The sequence below is a fragment of the Bubalus kerabau genome, chromosome 1, assembly GCF_029407905.1.
Source record: "Bubalus kerabau isolate K-KA32 ecotype Philippines breed swamp buffalo chromosome 1, PCC_UOA_SB_1v2, whole genome shotgun sequence".
NCBI lineage: Eukaryota > Metazoa > Chordata > Mammalia > Artiodactyla > Bovidae > Bubalus > Bubalus kerabau.
In genome coordinates this window covers 277,851,147-277,870,814 of record NC_073624.1, presented here as the reverse complement: position 1 = coordinate 277,870,814, position 19,668 = coordinate 277,851,147, and the positions used below count along the sequence as shown (strand labels likewise).

Sequence of the window (19,668 nt, the reverse complement as noted above, 5' to 3'; positions counted from 1 at the left end):
TTCTAGTTTCATTCTTTTACAAGTGGTTGACCAGAGTTCCCAGCACCACTTGTTAAAGAGATTGTCTTTAATCCATTGTATATTCTTGCCTCCTTTGTCGAAGATAAGGTGTCCATATGTGCGTGGATTTATCTCTGGGCTTTCTATTTTGTTCCATTGATCTATATTTCTGTCTTTGTGCCAGTACCATACTGTCTTGATAACTGTGGCTTTGTAGTAGAGCCTGAAGTCAGGTAGGTTGATTCCTCCAGTTCCATTCTTCTTTCTCAAGATCGCTTTGGCTATTCGAGGTTTTTTGTTTTTCCATACAAATTGTGAAATTATTTGTTCTAGCTCTGTGAAGAATGCTGTTGGTAGCTTGATAGGGATTGCATTGAATCTATAGATTGCTTTGGGTAGTATACTCATTTTCACTACATTGATTCTTCCAATCCATGAACATGGTATATTTCTCCATCTGTTAGTGTCCTCTTTGATTTCTTTCACCAGTGTTTTATAGTTTTCTATATATAGGTCTTTAGATTCTTTAGGTAGATATATTCCTAAGTATTTTATTCTTTCCGTTGCAATGGTGAATGGAATTGTTTCCTTAATTTCTCTTTCTGTTTTCTCATTATTAGTGTATAGGAATGCAAGGGATTTCTGTGTGTTGATTTTATATCCTGCAACTTTACTATAGTCATTGATTAGTTCTAGTAATTTTCTGGTGGAGTCTTTAGGGTTTTCTATGTAGAGGATCATGTCATCTGCAAACAGTGAGAGCTTTACTTCTTCTTTTCCAATTTGGATTCCTTTTATTTCTTTTTCTGTTCTGATTGCTGTGGCCAAAACTTCCAAAACTATGTTGAATAGTAATGGTGAAAGTGGGCACCCTTGTCTTGTTCCTGACTTTAGAGGAAATGCTTTCAATTTTTCACCATTGAGGATAATGTTTGCTGTGGGTTTGTCATATATAGCTTTGATTATGTTGAGGTATGTTCCTTCTATTCCTGCTTTCTGGAGAGTTTTGATCATAAATGGATGTTGAATTTCGTCAAAGGCTTTCTCTGCATCTATTGAGATAATCATATGGTTTTTATTGTTCAATTTGTTAATGTGGTGTATTACATTGATTGATTTGCGGATATTGAAGAATCCTTGCTTCCCTGGGATAAAGCCCACTTGGTCATGGTGTATGATCTTTTTAATGTGTTGTTGGATTCTGATTGCTAGAATTTTGTTAAGGATTTTTGCATCTATGTTCATCAGTGATATTGGCCTGTAGTTTTCTTTTTTTGTGGGATCTTTGTCAGGTTTTGGTATTAGGGTGATGGTGGCCTCATAGAATGAGTTTGGAAGTTTACCATCCTCTGCAATTTTCTGGAAGAGTTTGAGCAGGATAGGTGTTAGCTCTTCTCTAAATTTTTGGTAGAATTCAGCTGTGAAGCCGTCTGGACCTGGGCTTTTGTTTGCCGGAAGATTTTTTATTAAAGTTTCAATTTCCGTGCTTGTGATGGGTCTGTTAAGATTTTCTATTTCTTCCTGGTCGAGTTTTGGAAAGCTGTACTTTTCTAAGAATTTGTCCATTTCTTCCTCGTTGTCCATTTTATTGGCATATAATTGCTGATAGTAGTCTCTTATGATCCTTTGTATTTCTGTGTTGTCTGTTGTGATCTCTCCATTTTCATTTCTAATTTTATTGATTTGATTTTTCTCCCTTTGTTTCTTGATGAGTCTGGCTAATGGTTTGTCAATTTTATTTATCCTTTCAAAGAACCAGCTTTTGGTTTTGTTGATTTTTGCTATGGTCTCTTTTGTTTCTTTTGCATTTATTTCTGCTCTAAGTTTTAAGATTTCTTTCCTTCTACTAACCCTGGGGTTCTTCATTTCTTCCTTTTCTAGTTGCTTTAGGTGTAGAGTTAGGTTATCTCAGAGACCTCCAGGACAATATTAAACGCTACAACATTCGAATCATAGGGGTCCCAGAAGAAGAAGACAAAAAGAAAGACCATGAGAAAATACTTGAGGAGATAATAGTTGAAAACTTCCCTAAAATGGGGAAGGAAATAATCACCCAAGTCCAAGAAACCCAGAGAGTCCCAAACAGGATAAACCCAAGGCGAAACACCCCAAGACACATAGTAATCAAATTAACAAAGATCAAACACAAGGAACAAATATTAAAAGCAGCAAGGGAAAAACAACAAATAACACACAAGGGAATTCCCATAAGGATAACAGCTGATCTTTCAATAGAAACTCTTCAAGCCAGGAGGGAATGGCAAGACATACTTAAAATGATGAAAGAAAATAACCTACAGCCCAGATTATTGTACCCAGCAAGGATCTCATTCAAGTATGAAGGAGAAATCAAAAGCTTTTCAGACAAGCAAAAGCTGAGAGAATTCTGCACCACCAAACCAGCTCTCCAACAAATACTAAAGGATATTCTCTAGACAGGAAACACAAAAATTGTGTATAAATTCGAACCCAAAACAATAAAGTAAATGGCAACGGGGTCATACTTATCAGTAATTACCTTAAACGTAAATGGGTTGAATGCCCCAACCAAAAGACAAAGACTGGCTGAATGGATACAAAAACAAGACCCCTGCATATGTTGTCTACAAGAGACCCACCTCAAAACAGGGGACACATACAGACTGAAAGTGAAGGGCTGGAAAAAGATTTTCCATGCGAATAGGGACCAAAAGAAAGCAGGAGTAGCAATACTCATATCAGATAAAATAGACTTTAAAACAAAGACTGTGAAAAGAGACAAAGATGGTCACTACATAATGATCAAAGGATCAATCCAAGAAGAAGATATAACAATTATAAATATATATGCACCCAACACGGGAGCACCGCAGTATGTAAGACAAATGCTAACAAGTATGAAAGAAGAAATTAACAATAACACAATAATAGTGGGAGACTTTAATACCCCACTCACACCTATGGATAGATCAACTAAACAGAAAATTAACAAGGAAACACAAACTTTAAACAATACAATAGACCAGTTAGACCTAATTGATATCTATAGGACATTTCATCCCAAAACAATGAATTTCACCTTCTTCTCAAGCGCACATGGAACCTTCTCCAGGATAGATCACATCCTGGGCCATAAAGCTAGCCTTGGTAAATTCAAAAAAATAGAAATCATTCCAAGCATCTTTTCTGACCACAATGCAGTAAGATTAGATCTCAATTACAGGAGAAAAACTATTAAAAAATCCAACATATGGAGGCTGAACAACACGCTGCTGAATAACCAACAAATCACAGAAGAAATCAAAAAAGAAATCAAAATTTGCATAGAAACGAATGAAAATGAAAACACAACAACCCAAAACCTGTGGGACACGGTAAAAGCAGTCCTAAGGGGAAAGTTCATAGCAATACAGGCACACCTCAAGAAACAAGAAAAAAGTCAAATAAATAACCTAACTCTCTGCTTTTTAAAACAATCTCCTTTGCACTTCTTCCCAGCCCATCAGTTCTGAGATAATGACGCATGCAACACGGAGAGCTGAGCTGTGCCAATGCCACACTCGCCATATGGAGCATCCTTTAAATGCTGTTCACTCTGTCACTACTTCATCTGTGACATGTGGGTTGGGAAGGACTTTGTGTCTTTTTGAAGCACACATAATTATATACGATGCCTTACAAATCATAGGTACTTTGAACAGGTTGAATACATGGATAAATGTCACAAAAACATAGTTTAGAAATTCTGACATATAAGTAAATGTTACTGCAGGTAGAAAGGTAAAAAAAAAAAAAAGCCAGGTAAAACAATTATGAAAATGAAAGAAGAGATATATATATAGATAGATATGCTATAAGCATGAAAAGATTGGTAGTCAATAATACTACTCATGTCAGCAGCCTTGGAATACAGATATTTAATCTCTCTACTGACAGTTGGATTACATCAGGAGTTTTCTACTTTTGTTTCTGAGATGGGAAGGGGCTGGACCTAAGTCTCTACTTCATGGCTGAAAAATATTTTAAAACTCCTAGAAAAGTGCTGAAAACTAAAGATATTTTGGCTGAAAATATAAACCAGACTCACTCTGTTGTTGTTTACTGTCATATAATTATGATGAAAAAGTGTTCTTAATTTTCCTGAGGAACATAGCATATAGTTCGTCATTGCTTTCCCGGTATGTTACCTGTACATATATTAAAAAGTAAATACTGAGATGAAAATCACCTAAGTTTCTCTATCTCTCTGTTATTTATGCAAAGTTCTGAGAGATTATTATTGTTTTTTTAAACATTATAATATACAGTTTATAAACTGTAAGGTCTATTTTGCAGGCAGCCAAATAACTTCAGCCCATTTACTCAAGGCCTTAAAAAAAAGCAAGCAGAAACACATTAACATACATTTCCTGAGAAATGCAGTATCAATGCGACAATAATAAAGTTCCAGTAACAACATTCTCTATGTCTATAGCCTCTCTCATCCACAAATCTCAAAAAAACCCCAAACCCAACCTCAGAATAATCTCAGAAAATGTTCTACCTCACTTGAATAAAGGTCCCCTGGAAAACACTATTTTGCTTCTGAATGTTAGATGTTGCCAGCCCTCAGGATGGCCCCTGGGTCTGCCTCCATGGAAAGATACCAAGCACAGGCTGATGCCATGTACTGCAAAGCATAAATGAGTGATTTAAGGAGGGGTGAGGAGAATGCTTTACAACTCAGGCAAGAACATATCTGTAAAGCAAACATAAAGCACTGAAGCACATTATTTGAAGGTAAACTTAGCTTCATAAAATCATATGAAAAATAATTTTACACATCTTGTTTCCTTATCAGGATGTTAAAAAAATTTTTTTTCATATAGTGACTCAGATGGTAAAAAAATCTTCCTGCAGTGTGGGAGACCTGGGTTCCATCCCTGGGTCGGGAAGATCCCCTGGAGAAGGGAATGGCAACCCATCCAGTATTCTTGCCTGAAAAATTCCATGGACAGAGGAGCCTGGCGAGCTAAGGTCCATGGGAATGCAGAGCTGGACACGACTGAGCTACCACTTGCACGTTTCCTTCTCTATGTCACTGCAGTAAAGCTCTATGAGGAGATGTCTGCTGGAGATTTCAGAGAACAATTCCTTTGGGGAGAGAGTCCAGCTCCTGTTTTGACTGTGCAGGCTCGAGTGAGGGTCACCTTCTCAGGACACACTGGGTAGTTAGTGATATGCGCACGTGCAACCCTGGAGCTGTGAGAACGTTCACACCGAAGGGAGAAACCGCCTTTGGCCAGGCAGAGCTTTCTGTAGCTGTTCGCTGCACATTATGAACATAAACGTGCACTCCTGTCTATAAGAAACACGACAACAAAAGTTCAGTTAGGTTTTCAATCAATAAACAATCTTACTCAGATTATTTGAGCTTCCTGAAAAAATAAACCAGGAAAAGGAGATCTGATGAATAAAAACAAGACTTGTCTCTCCACAACTTGAAGATTACTCATGGAAGAATTAAGAGAGACACTGTTACAAACTCAATATATTTATTCTCCTATTCTCCAGTTTTCTTAATGTGGAATTAGAATGAATACAAAAAGTATTCACATTTGTTTCCGTATTCATTATACTTCCTCTCTTGCTCTCCTTATGCAGTAAGCTCTTGAAACACTGTGTCCTTGTCGGGCCCAAACTACATTTAGCAGCAGCTCTCTGGCCTTTGTGATTCCAGGAATGAAGGGAAATGGACCAGGTCCTTAAAAGGCTTTCCTGGGAAATTCCCTGACAGCCCAGCAGTTAGGACTTGGCAACTGCCCTGCTGGGGCCTGGGTTTGAGCCCTGGAAACCAAGATCTTTTAAGCCGTGCAGTACCCGTCTTTCCAAAAAAAACCCCACTGATAAACAACCTTCCTGTTCTGGCTAGATCAGCAGGAAAAACAAACCAAACTAAAACAAACCCCCCAAATAAGAAACAAATCCCATTTCTCAGATATTCCCACTTTTAGGGATATAACTGAGGTGAGAAAACATCACCCAGATGTAGATGATCACATATGATGCTACAGGGCGGAAGGCCCTGAAGAATTCTGTCCGAGTTCCTCACTGCACACGGAAGGCTTGAGTCTCTGACGAAGCCCACGGCTAGTCAGAGGCCCCACCAGCAGAGAAGGAATATTTACCCATTTTACAAAGGACCCCCCACAACCTCTGAGACACAGGGAACTATTCTGATGTTTAATTCTAAAATTAGCAATATTTTAATACTACTTACTCTCATAAAAACAATTATCGGTAAAAAATGGTAGAAGGAAAAGTATTGGGAAAAAAAAAGGGCAGAGAGGAGACTCAAGGCTTAGACAGCTCTCTACTTCATCTATATGAATCGCCTTCCCCAAGAAAACTATGTTTTCCTGTATCAGGCATTTATGGTGAGTAATGGCTTTGAAAATTCAACAAATATTTATTGAGATACAACAGTAAATAGGATGCATTCCTTTCCTCATGGAGCTTACAGATTAGTTTGACACACAGACAGTAAGCAAGTAATTAAGTAATACAGTTGCTGATAGCTGTCTCTGTTACTAGGGAAAAGGAGCCCGTAGGAATACAGAGTGTAAGGGGAGAGGAGGAGGTGATTTTAACGGGGTTGACAGGAAGGCCTCCAAGGAGGTGATGGCTGAGAAGGGGAGGAGATCTGGGAATTTTGAAGTGTGAGTGGCAGTCAGGCTGGTAGAAGGGTCTGAGATGAGAAATAAGTTAAAGGAAAGGGAAGTTGAAGGAAAGTTAAATAAAATAAGTTAAAGGGAAGTTAAATAAAATATGGTAAAGGAAAATTTATTCACACTGGACCTTAGCTAGGGCTCTGATTTTCCCCAAAGGTTTTTGCTGGTTCTTTCTTTCATTCAATACTCGGAAGACTGATGAGGCAATCTATCTTTCAGGTTGGCAAGAAGACAACTAAATTTACGTGTCTACAGTCAAGCATGTTATCACACAGAACAAGCTCTTTTCTTTGCACCCCGCCGGTGGACGTGGTCCGAGCCGTGCGGTTCTCTGATACAGCCCTTCCCGATGTGCCCAAGAGTGCTGCAAACGCGGAGGTGAACCGTCCGAGATACTAACCGGATGACACAGCCGCTGCTGCTTCTCACTGACCCTGAACTCCTTCCTAATGAAACAGGAGCAGGTCATTCAGCGTAGCTGGGCCCTTGCCTAAATCAGAGAGGCCGAAGTGATGCCCAGGTGCTGGTCTGTCCTCAAGTAACCACAGCCCACCTTTAGTGATAGAACAGCAACAACAACAAACTCCCCTTCGGTTCTGTCTGCCCATCAGTCTCTCTAACACTGAAGAGGCAGAACAGTCCGGCTTCCTTAGTACTCACTGCTGGAACACATTCTGCAATTCTAATACTCTATGCTTCCCACATTTTCACACAAAACTCTAGATTTCACAGAAGAGGCCAAAATGAAGTGCAAAAGGTGCTCAGAGCTAATATATACTGAACAGTCTCTTCGAAGTCTGCTCTTAATTTCTCCGTATTCTCTAGTCCATCTTCAGCTGACTTTTATTAGCTGAATTTGCCTTCTGAAGCCTTTGAATAAATCTCCCTCCCCAGATCCCCCATCGATACTGTACGCTCGGAAAGGCTTTGAATGCCTTTCAAGGGAAGATCATTTCTCACTCTTCTTTGGATCCCCGACACCTTGCACAGTCTGTACTATAGCACTTGTTTAATAAATGCTTCACGAAGCCATGCCATTCTTTTTATTTCCCTTAAGTATAGTTCTTGTCATTTAAAAATTCCAAACCACTTTGTAGTCCCTAAAGATCTACCTCTTTTATGAAAATGTCCCGGACTGAAGCCTCCTTGTTTGTCTAATTCCCACACCTGCTCAGTGACTCACCATTAAACAAGACACCCACACTTGCCATGCATATAATCTAAATAATTAAAACGACTGAGAAGGGAGTTGGGGTCAGATTATTACAAGTCGAGCAAACGAAGTGGAACTGAATTTTCAAATGCTCTACTGTGGTTCACTGACAACGCATTTAACGTTTTCAAAAACGCAGGTAAAAAGCTGTTCCTAGTGAAAAAGCCCATTAAGTCCCTAACAGAAAGGAAACAGGTTCCTAGAGTAGCCTCTTGTGCCCTCCTTCTATTTTCAGTCTCCTGTCAGAGACGCTTGTTACTGCTTTTATTCCCTCGGCCTAAAGCTACTATGTGAAATCCATGGTCAAAGAGATACTTTTCATGAAAATTTCACTGGTGCTAACAAATTAGGACCAAAAAAAACCTTGGAATCCATGCTCTGGTAGCCATACTGGAGCGAGCATTCCATGAAGTCCAAGGCCTCGTCCACTTGATGTGTGTCTAGACTCCTAAGCCGGTGGCTTTTAAAACCACAATAAACCAAGCAAACTTTTCAGGCGCCTACACTCCACTGGCACAGCAGGCAGAACCGCCAGTGCGCTCGCTGTGCTACCGTGCACGACGAATACACAGCGTCCTCCCAGCAGGAGGGTTATACACGCCCACCACGTGGAGCTCACGCACTGCCCTGTGACTTGATGTAGTCAGTACCCATGAGAAGTGAAGACTGCTACATCTAGGAACAACTTGAAGAGCCAGTCAGTCCACGACTTCACAAGTTCCCTGCCCCTGCGACGGTAGAACCAGTAGGCTCTGTCTCTGGGTGACGACTGTGAGCAGAGCTCCTTTTCTGATCCGTGATGGACTGCAGTGAGAAATACATTCAGCTGCTTTAAGTTCCTAAGAGTCTCATGCTGTTTGTTACTGCAGCATAACCTAGCTTGCCCTAACTGATACAGGAGGTAAAACTTTCCTGTCCTTTGTGATGACTGGAGTATGGCTGATATTTGCTCTGCAGGACCTCTGATGGCTTTCCGCCTTAGTGAAGCTTCTATCAAGTCCAATGCAGAGGAAAAAAATATTATCTTTATCTGCAATTATGTTATGACCTGAAACTTCTGTGAATTTTTCTTATTTCTAATAAATACTTCAGATACTCATGATGAAACAGGATATCATCAACATGGCTTGTGTGAAAATGGAGAAAGGAAGTTTAATTTATACTTTCAAAATATGAGAAATTCTCTTTTCTTTTTAATACTCATGAAATAGGTCCTCTCCAGTGCCACGGAGAACTCACATGCTGGGAACACAAGACAGGTGAGGCCCCTGTGCCCCCTGGGCTGCTGGCCCAGTGAGGCCTCTGTGCGGTCTAGACTTCGGTGCAGGCCGTTACAGGGACCACAGGGAGGCAGCTGCCAGCTCCTGCAGACTTCCCCAGGTCGCTAAACGTAACGTGCTCGAGACGTGGAAGAGGAGGAGCTGTCACGGAGCACAGGGCCAGCGGATTCTGACGTGAGCTGAAGCAGAAATGAGCTACGAGAACACTGTGCTCTCAAGTTCTCCACCTGGATAAATGATAAGAAGGTCTATCTCCACCACGTAACACTCCTTCCCTCCGTCCATCCCTAGGATCAGATGACTCAGATGATGAAAGGCGCTTTCTATGTATTCTTAATGTTTCCAGTTAAAAGACAGAAGGCTTTAATCTTTTTCTAACATTAACAGGGGTGTTAAAGGAAAACGCATTTGAGGTATGAAACTTTCATAAGGGGCAGCATCAAACACCAAAATAATTTCAGTGGGTTTAGCATTTAGTCATTTTTCTCCCCTGCTCTCTCAAAAAAAATCATCAATAGCTTTCTGATGATAATTTTTAAAAAGATGTATTTTCTAGTTCATAACACTGTTTTTCAATTTTTCTGTGCCCCAATACCACTGATGATATGCATCTTACAAATGACAGCCAAATTCTTTCCCACGGGATTTATGTGAAAAATTTGGCCAATATGAGCATGAAATGAAACAACCTTATGATTAATGTGTGGTAAGCTGCCAGTTCAAGAAGCCTTTAATATTGCTTCAGAAAGGATATGTTTTGCACTATTTCTTCATTTGTGTCTGTGTAATTATCCAATATAGTGGAAAGGGAAATGTAATTTTCTTATAGGTATAATTCTGCTCTACTTTAACCCATTTGTTTTCTATTTAAGGGTTTATATGAATCACTATTAAAAGCCACTAAAATAATGCCTTCCTTTTTTATGTAACATGAATACAGTTTTTGTGTTCACAGGATAAAAATAGTCTTAATCTGCTAACAGCAAAAAAAAAAAGAAAACCTATGCGCTTTCACTGTCTACAGCAATACTTCTCATTGCATAAGGCAGCACTGCTTTGCTTACTAGGCACTAAAGGTATTTGCAATTTGAGCTTTTTCGGGGAGTCAGAGAAAAAAGTTTTGTCCTTTATTTCTGCTACAATTCAATAACATACTCGAAAGTCAGCTTGGTAACGGATGGCAGTGTTCTCTCTGTGATTCATGCTTTTATTGCGATCCATCTAGCTCTGTGTAGACCCTGTCAGCTACCTGGCTGCCCATCCTTCTAACTGATACTTACCTCGCCACTGTAAAAGTGAGAAGTTTTCCATCAATTCTTGTTCCCGGGTTCATTTATCAAAATACCAAGCTTCAGAACATGTCAGCAAAATGTGTGTTCCCATATCTACACATCCTAGCCAGAAAAAAATGAAGGGAGGAGGGCTTGCTTTCATACCCAGGGCATATGTTACCAGGGCAATTTTTATATTGATTTAACCAGAAAACCTCTAAATCTTACTGGGAAGAAATGGGGAAAAAAGAAAAAAAAAACACTTCTGACATCTGAAGGGATGGTCAAACTTTGTTTCCTTAAAAATGCTCCCTTGGTAAAGGAGTATTCAATAGGAACGTTTGGTTGTTCAATAGGAACAATTTTCCTGCCCTTTACTAGGTTCCCTAAGTTATGAGAAGACAGCAGCCCTGTCCTTTTGGGTACAGGGTGGGAGAGGGAATCTTTGGCATTGTTGGCAGCAAGACAGAGATTCAGGAAGGTGGCTGTGGGAGATGAGGAAGCTCTGATTATTACAGAAAAGACCCAAGGCCCATCTATACCCTCCTTGACCCATCCGGGCCCCTTGTACTCTTTTGGAGTCTTTCAATGGCTCCTCTTCCTATGCTCAAACGTGGCTCTGGCCCAGACCTGTCTCTCTTCTCTCCCCTTGGGCTATCTTATTCTCCTTCACGGCTCTGTGTGATTGTATGATTCGTACTCTCTTTCGTGGCTTTAATGATCACATAGCGGCATTAGTTGAGGCTGATGCCAGCATCCCAGTTTCATATTTCCCACTCCACTACTTCCGCAGAACTCTTCAAGATTCCTCTTCCTGGATGACTACAGATATTTCAATCTCAAAAAACATCAGTCTTGACCACTCTCCCCCCAGTCTTGGTTGATGGATTGCCATGGGCCCCCTACTTACATTAGAAACACATACTCGAAATCTTCTTTGACACTTCCCTTTCCTTCACTCTACACATCAATAATTTATCATTATTCTACATCTGGAAAAAACTCTTGAATTCAACCCTCCCTTGGCAATCACACTACGTGTCATAGGACATGCCCTCATTGCTTGCTGAGACAACCAGAATAGTCTCCTAACTGTTCAGAGATGGGAAGTGACTTCACAGCCCCCGATCTGTGAAATATCAGATGGAAACTCAGGGAGAACTAAGTGTATCCTAAAAGACTGGGAGGAATTGGAGAAACGAGGAATTTTTGAGGTAGCGGCACTGCTTCAAACAAGATAAACGGAAGTTCTGGAGACAGTAGCTAAGTCTAGTAAGGCTTTTAGTTAACATGGTCTCACAGAATCTCTCTTCCATTTACTGTCTCTACAAGAAATGCCCACTACAGGAAACATGCAAGAAAACTCATAATGAATAGTATGAGTGATGAAACCTCCTGAGGACCTGCAAGTATCCCATGGGCAATTTAGGGAGACAAAGTATTTCCCTCTTTCCTTAAACCAAGAGCAGGTGCTCTTTTCCCCACCCTCTTTTTCCTGAATATCCTTTGCCCCAGCCCTACACGTGACATCCTCTCCTACACTCTCAAGGCAGAAGTCCCTCCGGTTTCAGTGTGAAAGGGAACCTCCTGGCCTGAGGTGGACTGCAGGGACCAGGAGAGGACATCAGTGCCTTGGCCCGGGGTTGGGCTGGGCGGAAGGCCTGCGATGTCTTCAGGATGACATTGCAGGAGGGCAGGACGTCCACCCCAAGTTACACAGGTGGGGGCCGAGTTCCCGAGGAGAAGTGGAGGATTGGGCCTGACGGAAACCTTAGGCCCTAAAGACTGGAGTGGAATCGAAAATTGGTTTTGGTGTCCTTATTTGCTTCTTTGCTCACAGGGCTGAAGCCACTAGGGCGCTATAAAGAGCACCTTTCACCAAGCTCAGCCTCTTACCACCTCTGATTTTCCTATCCCTGTCTATGGCTCCTTGCCATCAGGGGTTAGCACTTCTGTTTATGGTACCTCTGGGTGAAAGGCTTGTTAGATCAGTGTGTGACTAACGAGATGGATTTTCGTCGAGATGCATTTAGAGACTGATGAGATGGAACACTGTCTTGGGTTCCCCCACAGCTCTGTTCCCTATCGCTGGAAGCTAGCCTTACCCTCCTCTTCTATTTCCCCGAATTCCTATAGGTCAGACCAAGGTTAACGACTTCACAGAGGCTCCAGAGACACTTGAGCAGAGAAACAGAGGCCCGGCGTGAGAGCCGGCCAGGTACAAGCACGGCAGAACTACCCAGGCTTGGCTCACCCTCAGGGGTCAGCGACGGTGTGGGGCGGGCAACCCCTGACTGGCCACTGTCAAGGAGAGCCGGGGCCTCTGATGCCACCCCCCACTCTCCTCCCCTGGAAGCCGTGAGCAGAGCTCTGAAGCCCTCAGGACTGGCTCTAGGTTGGAGGCTTCCTTCTCTATGCCCCCCTCTCTCACAGAGCCAACTGAACAGACCAGGTAGTTTATAAAAGCTACTGTTTCAGTTCAGTTCAGTCAATCAGTCGTGTCCAACTCTTTGTGACCCCACGGACTGCAGCACGCCAGGCCTCCCTGTCCATTACCAACTCCCAGAGTCCACCCAAACCCATGTCCACTGAGTCAGTGATGCCATCTAACCATCTCATCCTCTGTTGTCCCTTTCTCCTCCTGCCCTCAATCTTTCCCAGCATCAGGGTCTTTTCAAATGAGTCAGCTCTTCACATCAGGTGGCCAAAGTATTGGAGCTTCACCATCAATCCTTCCAATGAACACCCAGGACTGATCTATTTTAGGATGGACTGCTTGGATCTCCTTGCAGTCCAAGGGACTCTCAAGAGTCTTCTCCAATACCACAACTCAAAAGCATCAATTCTTCGGCACTCAGCTTTCTTTATAGTCCAACTCTCACATCCATACATGACCACTGGAAAGACCATAGCCTTGACTAGACGGACCTTTGTTGACAAATGTCTCTGCTTTTTAATATGCAGTCTAGGTTGGTCATAACTTTTCTTCCAAGGAGTAAGCGTCTTTTAATTTTATGGCTGCAATCACCATCTGCAGTGATTTTGGAGCCCAGAAAAACCATTTCAATTAAGACACAATTCAAAAATACTTCCTCTCAAGGAAACCAACAGACTTTGGAAATTTTAAGCTACAGCATGAGATTGTACAGATAAATTGCAAAGCCTGTATTACCTGACTGGTATGTGAGGATGAGGCTTCTTCACTTCATATAGACAACATCAAAATTACTTGTATGACCATAAAAATACTACAGGTTGCCTTAGTAATAATCAGAGTTGAGAGGCTGTTTGCTTTATACAAACACAATAAAAGTAAGTTAACACTCAGACTGGAGACTCATGAGTTTGAACTATTATCCAGTTTTAATAAAACATTCTTTTGATTTATTAAATTTATCGATGTAAACAGATTTTGCAATGCAGGGATAAAAGGATGGATGTGAAGGTTAGGAATCCTAGATGGAAGCTCTGAAAGCATACAAGTTCTCATTAAACCTCTGTTCTTTCACCTATAAAATGGTGATAATTACCTCCCTTGGTTTCTAAGAGGATCAAATGAGACTGTTTATGAGAGTAATTTGGAAGCTATAACAATCTAAATAAATGTAATTGCTATCATTACTCTCAAGATTGTCTTTCAAAAGAGTATGACTTAGAGAATAACTATGAGAAACATTTCAAAGTTATTTTGTATGTGGTATGCACGTGCTATTCACACTTGCATGCTCAGTCGCTAAGTCGTGTCTGACTCTCTGTGACCCCATGGACTGTAGCCCGCCAGGCTCCTCTGTCCATGGGATTCTCCAGGCAAGAATACTGGAGTGGGTTGCCATACACTCCTCCAGGAGATCTTCCTGACCTAGGGATCGAACTCAGGACTCCTCCATCTCCTGAACTGGCAGGCCGATTCTTTAACACTGAGCCACCTCGGAAGCCCATTCATACTTGAGGACACTTCAAAAACACAGACAGGTCTTCCCTCGTGGGAGAGTGGATAAGAAGCCGCCTGCCAATGCAGGGAACATGGGTTCGACCCTTGGCCCAGGAGGATTCCACAGGCTGCGGAGCAGCCACGCCCAGGCTCCACAACTACTGAGCCCGCGTACTGTGGCTCCTAAAGCCCACGTGCCTGCAGCCTGTGCTCCGCAACAAGAGAACCACCGCAGCGAGAAGCCGGTGCGCTGCCGTGAAGAGCAGCACCCGCTCGCTGCAACTGCAGAAAGCCCTCACCAACAGGGAAGACCCAGAGCAATCAAACAAAAATTTACAACAACAGAAAATACAGAGCCGAGAGACAGCCAGTGAAAACACCCTTCTAATATATGTATGCATTTTTCATCCCTATGCTTCTTGAGCTAGCTCATACCCAGTCTTGTATCAACATGCTTCATAAGTAAATGTGGGATGGCCCAGGCCAAGCGAAAGAAAGCACGGCTGTGAAGGAGAGCTTTACTGTAGTCTCTTTGCTTTCTTCTCTACTTTGGAGTGTTGGTTATTAGAACTCCAGCTTGCAGTGGCAGAAGTCATCAGAAGCAGCAAGGTGTCAGCAAAAGTCCAGGGGACAGTGAAGGCCCAAAGGGGAGGGATCAGCCCATTTACAAACAGATGGGCGTGAGTCAGGGTTGGAGAGAGTAGGCTGTGGGTAATTCTGGAGAATACTTCGGTTGTGTCCTACCTATAAACGTATGATGAACCAGATACTGTAGTTCAGTGTCCCCAATAAATTTCATCTTATTTCCCTGCTAAAAGCCCCTCAAACATTCCATCTATAATTACAATATCCGAATTCTTCTGCATGACAGGTTAGCCATTTGAAATCATGTTTCAATTTCCCAAGAAGACAACTACAGGAAACATTTATTTTCCAAATGAGAGAAATGAGATACTCACAAGCTAATACACTTCCTTAAAAATAGAAAAGTTATTTATTTACCATAACAACTTAGGAAGGGAAAAAGTATTTCTGATGTCTTAGTCTAATCTTTTAGCTATCATTATTAATTAAGGGTTAGCAAACACCCTCTTCCACCAATACAAAAGAAGACTCTACACATGGACATCACCAGATGGTCAACACCGAAATCAGATTGATTATATTCTTTGCAGCCAAAGATGGAGAAGCTCTCTACAGTCAGCAAAAACAAGACCAGGAGCTGACTGTGGCTCAGATCATGAACTCCTTATTACCAAATTCAGACTTAAATTGAAGAAAGTAGGGAAAACCACTAGACCATTCAGGTATAACCTAAATCAAACCCCTTATGTTTATACAGTGGAAGTGAGAAATAGATTTAAGGGCCTAGATCTGATAGATAGAGTGCCTGATGAACTATGGAATGAGGTTCGTGACATTGTACAGGAGACACAGATCAAGACCATCCCCATGGAAAAGAATGCAAAAAAGCAAAAATGGCTGTCTGGGGAGGCCTTACAAATAGCTGTGAAAAGAAGAGAAGCAAAAAGCAAAGGAGAAAAGGAAAGATATAAGCATCTGAATGCAGAGTTCCAAAGAATAGCAAGAAGAGATAAGAAAGCCTTCTTTAGCGATCAATGCAAAGAAATAGAGGACAACAACAGAATGGGAAAGACTAGGGATCTCTTCAAGAAAATTAGAGATACCAAGAGAACATTTCATGCAAAGATGGGCTCAATAAAGGACAGAAATGGTATGGACCTAACAGAAGCAGAAGATATTAAGAAGAGGTGGCAAGAATACACAGAAGAACTATACAAAAAAAGATCTTCATGACCCAGACAATCACGATGGTGTGATCACTCACCTAGAGCCAGACATCCTGGAATGTGAAGTCAAGTGGGCCTTAGAAAGCATCACTACAAACAAAGCTAGTGGAGGTGATGGAATTCCAGTTGAGCTATTTCAAATCCTGAAAGATGATGCTGTGAAAGTGCTGCACTCAATATGCCAGCAAATTTGGAAAATTCAGCACTGGCCACAGGACTGGAAAAGGTCAGTTTTCATTCCAATCCCAAAGAAAGGCAATGCCAAAGAATGCTCAAACTACCACACAATTGCACTCATCTCACACGTTAGTAAAGTAATGCTCAAAATTCTCCAAGCCAGGCTTCAGCAATATGTGAACCGTGAACTTCCTGATGTTCAAGCTGGTTTTAGAAAACGAAGAGGAACCAGAGATCAAATTGCCAACATCCGCTGGATCATGGAAAAAGCAAGAATGTTCCAGAAAAACATTTATTTCTGCTTTACTGACTATGCCAAAGCCTTTGACTGTGTGGATCACAATAAACTGTGGGAAATTCTGAAAGAGATGGGAATACCAGACTACCTGATCTGCCTCTTGAGAAATCTGTATGCAGGTCAGGAAGCAAGAGTTAGAACTGGACATGGAACAACAGACTGGTTCCAAATAGGAAAAGGAGTTCGGCAAGGCTGTATATTGTCACCCTGTTTATTTAACTTATATGCAGAGTACATCATGAGAAACGCTGGACTGGAAGAAACACAAGCTGGAATCAAGATTGCTGGGACAAATATCAATAACCTCAGATACGCAGATGACACCACCCTTATGGCAGAAAGTGAAGAGGAACTCAAAAGCCTCTTGATGAAAGTGAAAGTGGAGAGTGAAAAAGTTGGCTTAAAGCTCAACATTCAGAAAATGAAGATCATGGCATCCGGTCCCATCACTTCATGGAAAATAGATGGGGAAACAGTGGAAACAGTGGGTGACTTTATTTTGGGGGGCTCCAAAATCACTGCAGATGGTGACTGAAGCCATGAAATTAAAAGACGCTTACTCCTTGGAAGGAAAGTTATGACCAACCTAGATAGCATATTGAAAAGCAGAGACGTTACTTTGCCAACAAAGGTCTGTCTAGTCAAGGCTATGGTTTTTCCAGTGGTCATGTATGGATGTGAGAGTTGGACTGTGAAGAAGGCTGAGCGCTGAAGAATTGATGCTTTTGAACTGTGGTGTTGGAGAAGACTCTTGAGAGTCCCTTGGACTGCAAGGAGATCCAACCAGTCCATTCTGAAGGAGATCAGCCCTGGGATTTCTTTGGAAGGAATGATGCTGAAGCTGAAACTCCAGTACTTTGGCCACCTCATGCCAAGAGTTGACTTGTTGGAAAAGACTCTGATGCTGGGAGGGATTGGGGGCAAGAGGAGAAGGGGACGATAGAGGATGAGATGGCTGGATGGCATCACTGACTCGATGGACTTGAGTCTGAGTGAACTCCGGAAGTTGGTGATGGACAGGGAGGCCTGGCGTGTTGCGATTCATGGGGTCGCAAAGAGTCGGACACAACTGAGCAAGTGATCTGATCTGATCTGGGTAACCCTTCCCCTCAAAACACACTGATCTTTTCTTTTTAATAAAACTGAAATTTCCAGTATGAATGATTTCCAACTCATATATCGTAAACATCTGCAATGACTCATACATGGTGGATAACCATCATTTAGAAACCACATAGGAGCAAACACACTCTGGCGGCAGCAGCAAGCTTCCCCACACACAGGCCTCCACTCTGCTCTCCCGGTCACGCAGTCAGGTTCCACCTGTTTGTGTTTTCATTTCCGCTAGCTACTCAGAGGAGCCTGGCATCAATCTGACTTCCGCCAGCTGCGGCTCGGGCCCCGGCAGTCCACCCCCCACACCAGGAGCTGCCCTCTGGGTTTGCCTCTGAGCCATGAGTGCTCTTTTCCAGGAAGGACAGCCTGGCCCCTCTCCACCTCCCCACTTGCACTGGATTCTCCACAGCCTGGTGCTCCTCAGAGACCCACAGGGCTCTCGGGTACCAATTTCAACCTGAACTGGACTTCAGGGCGCTAGGGTCCTCAGACACAGGTTTTGGAGTTTGGCCTGATGCCTTCTGTCTTGGGACACTGTAAGAGGCGACCTCCTTTCCCGGGCCACCCTCTTTCCAGCTTTACTCTTCTCTCAATGTGGCCTTATAGCAGAGCCTGTTATGGTTAAGATTAAAGTATGAACTTCACTGGAAGCACTGGAAGGTGGGCATATTTGTTTGGTTCTCTGACACTTCCCAAGCTCCTAGAATGGTGCCTGAGACATAATAAAGCACTCAATAGACTAAATGAATGAACAAATGAATGCCTTCCCGAGGTAGCAGTTTATCTGCATAGTACTTATTTTAGTTGTCCTTTCAGGAATTTCCTTAGCTTGTTGCATCTTTCCTATGAGGACAGACTGAGAGGTCAAAGTCCATATTCCAAATGTGCCATCTGGCTTAAAACCAGTTGCATATTTTGGTTTTATCTTTAGGTTATTGGTACTTTTTAAGTTTCTAAAGATAAACAGCATTTGTTTCTGAATATTGACAACAGCATGTTTTGTTGATTCTTCAAAGAAAACTTAATAACAATATTAGTGATAATTATAATAGCAATTGATTATTGTATGTTGATGCTGACATGGCTCCACAATGATTCCCAGGCTCCTACCTAAAATAAAACCATTAGCTAAGAGCATGTCAGAAAAAAAATTTAAATTTTTTCCTTGCACTTAGCAACTAACACCACACTGGCGTTTGATGGCTGCTCAGTTATTATTACTGACAAAGTGAAAGTATTCACTAGTGTCACTGTGATGTTATTTATGAGGGGAACGACCTCTCACAGACCCAATAAACACATTATAATCTCATCTCTTCTATTAGAAAAATATGCCTTAACAATTCTATGATGTAAACTTCTAAAAATCAGTGTTTGATAACTGGGAAAAAGCTGAAGGAAAATACAATAAGTAATATTACTAGCGTGAAAGCTCACTATGTGGTTAATCTGAGCAACTGCTGTCCATCTCCACTTAGGGTCACAGGAGGAAGTCTTATGTTACTGCAAGAGAGTATCAGGATTGACAGGCCAGCACCCTGCAGCTATAACACAGTTAGTATATATAGCTATAAGGCAGTTAGTCAAAAACAGGACAGAGTTATATCAAGGAAGGTTACTGAAGCTCTAACCGATAGGGATCTTAAAAAAGAAAATCAGCAATCAGCCGTTTTGGTGGCTTAATCATCTAAAGACCCAGCAAATAAACAGTTGAGGTTGTTCAGTTTCTAGTGCTAAGTGCTTGTGCTTCCCTGGTGGCTCAGATGGTAGAGAATTCCCCTGAAATGCAGGAGACCTGGGTTCAATCCCTGGCTCAGGAAGATCCCCTGGAGAAGGGAATGGCAATGCACTGGTAACAACACAGTACAACAGCAGCCTGGAG

General features: G+C 41.9%; 1 protein-coding gene across 7 annotated transcripts in view; it reads right to left on the bottom strand.

The window, feature by feature from the left end:
• The window catches only part of FER (FER tyrosine kinase), a 464,961-nt gene that overhangs the window by 54,978 nt on the left and 390,315 nt on the right, over positions 1-19,668 (bottom strand). The window contains exon 18 of one of the 7 annotated variants that reach the window (XM_055565850.1): positions 793-5,320. The exons of the other annotated variants lie outside the window; for them this stretch is intronic. Coding sequence (XP_055421825.1) covers positions 5,233-5,320 — 88 coding nt within the window. The 3' untranslated portion in view covers positions 793-5,232. Of the gene's footprint in view, positions 1-792; positions 5,321-19,668 lie in introns of those variants that run through there. 7 annotated transcript variants of the gene reach the window in all.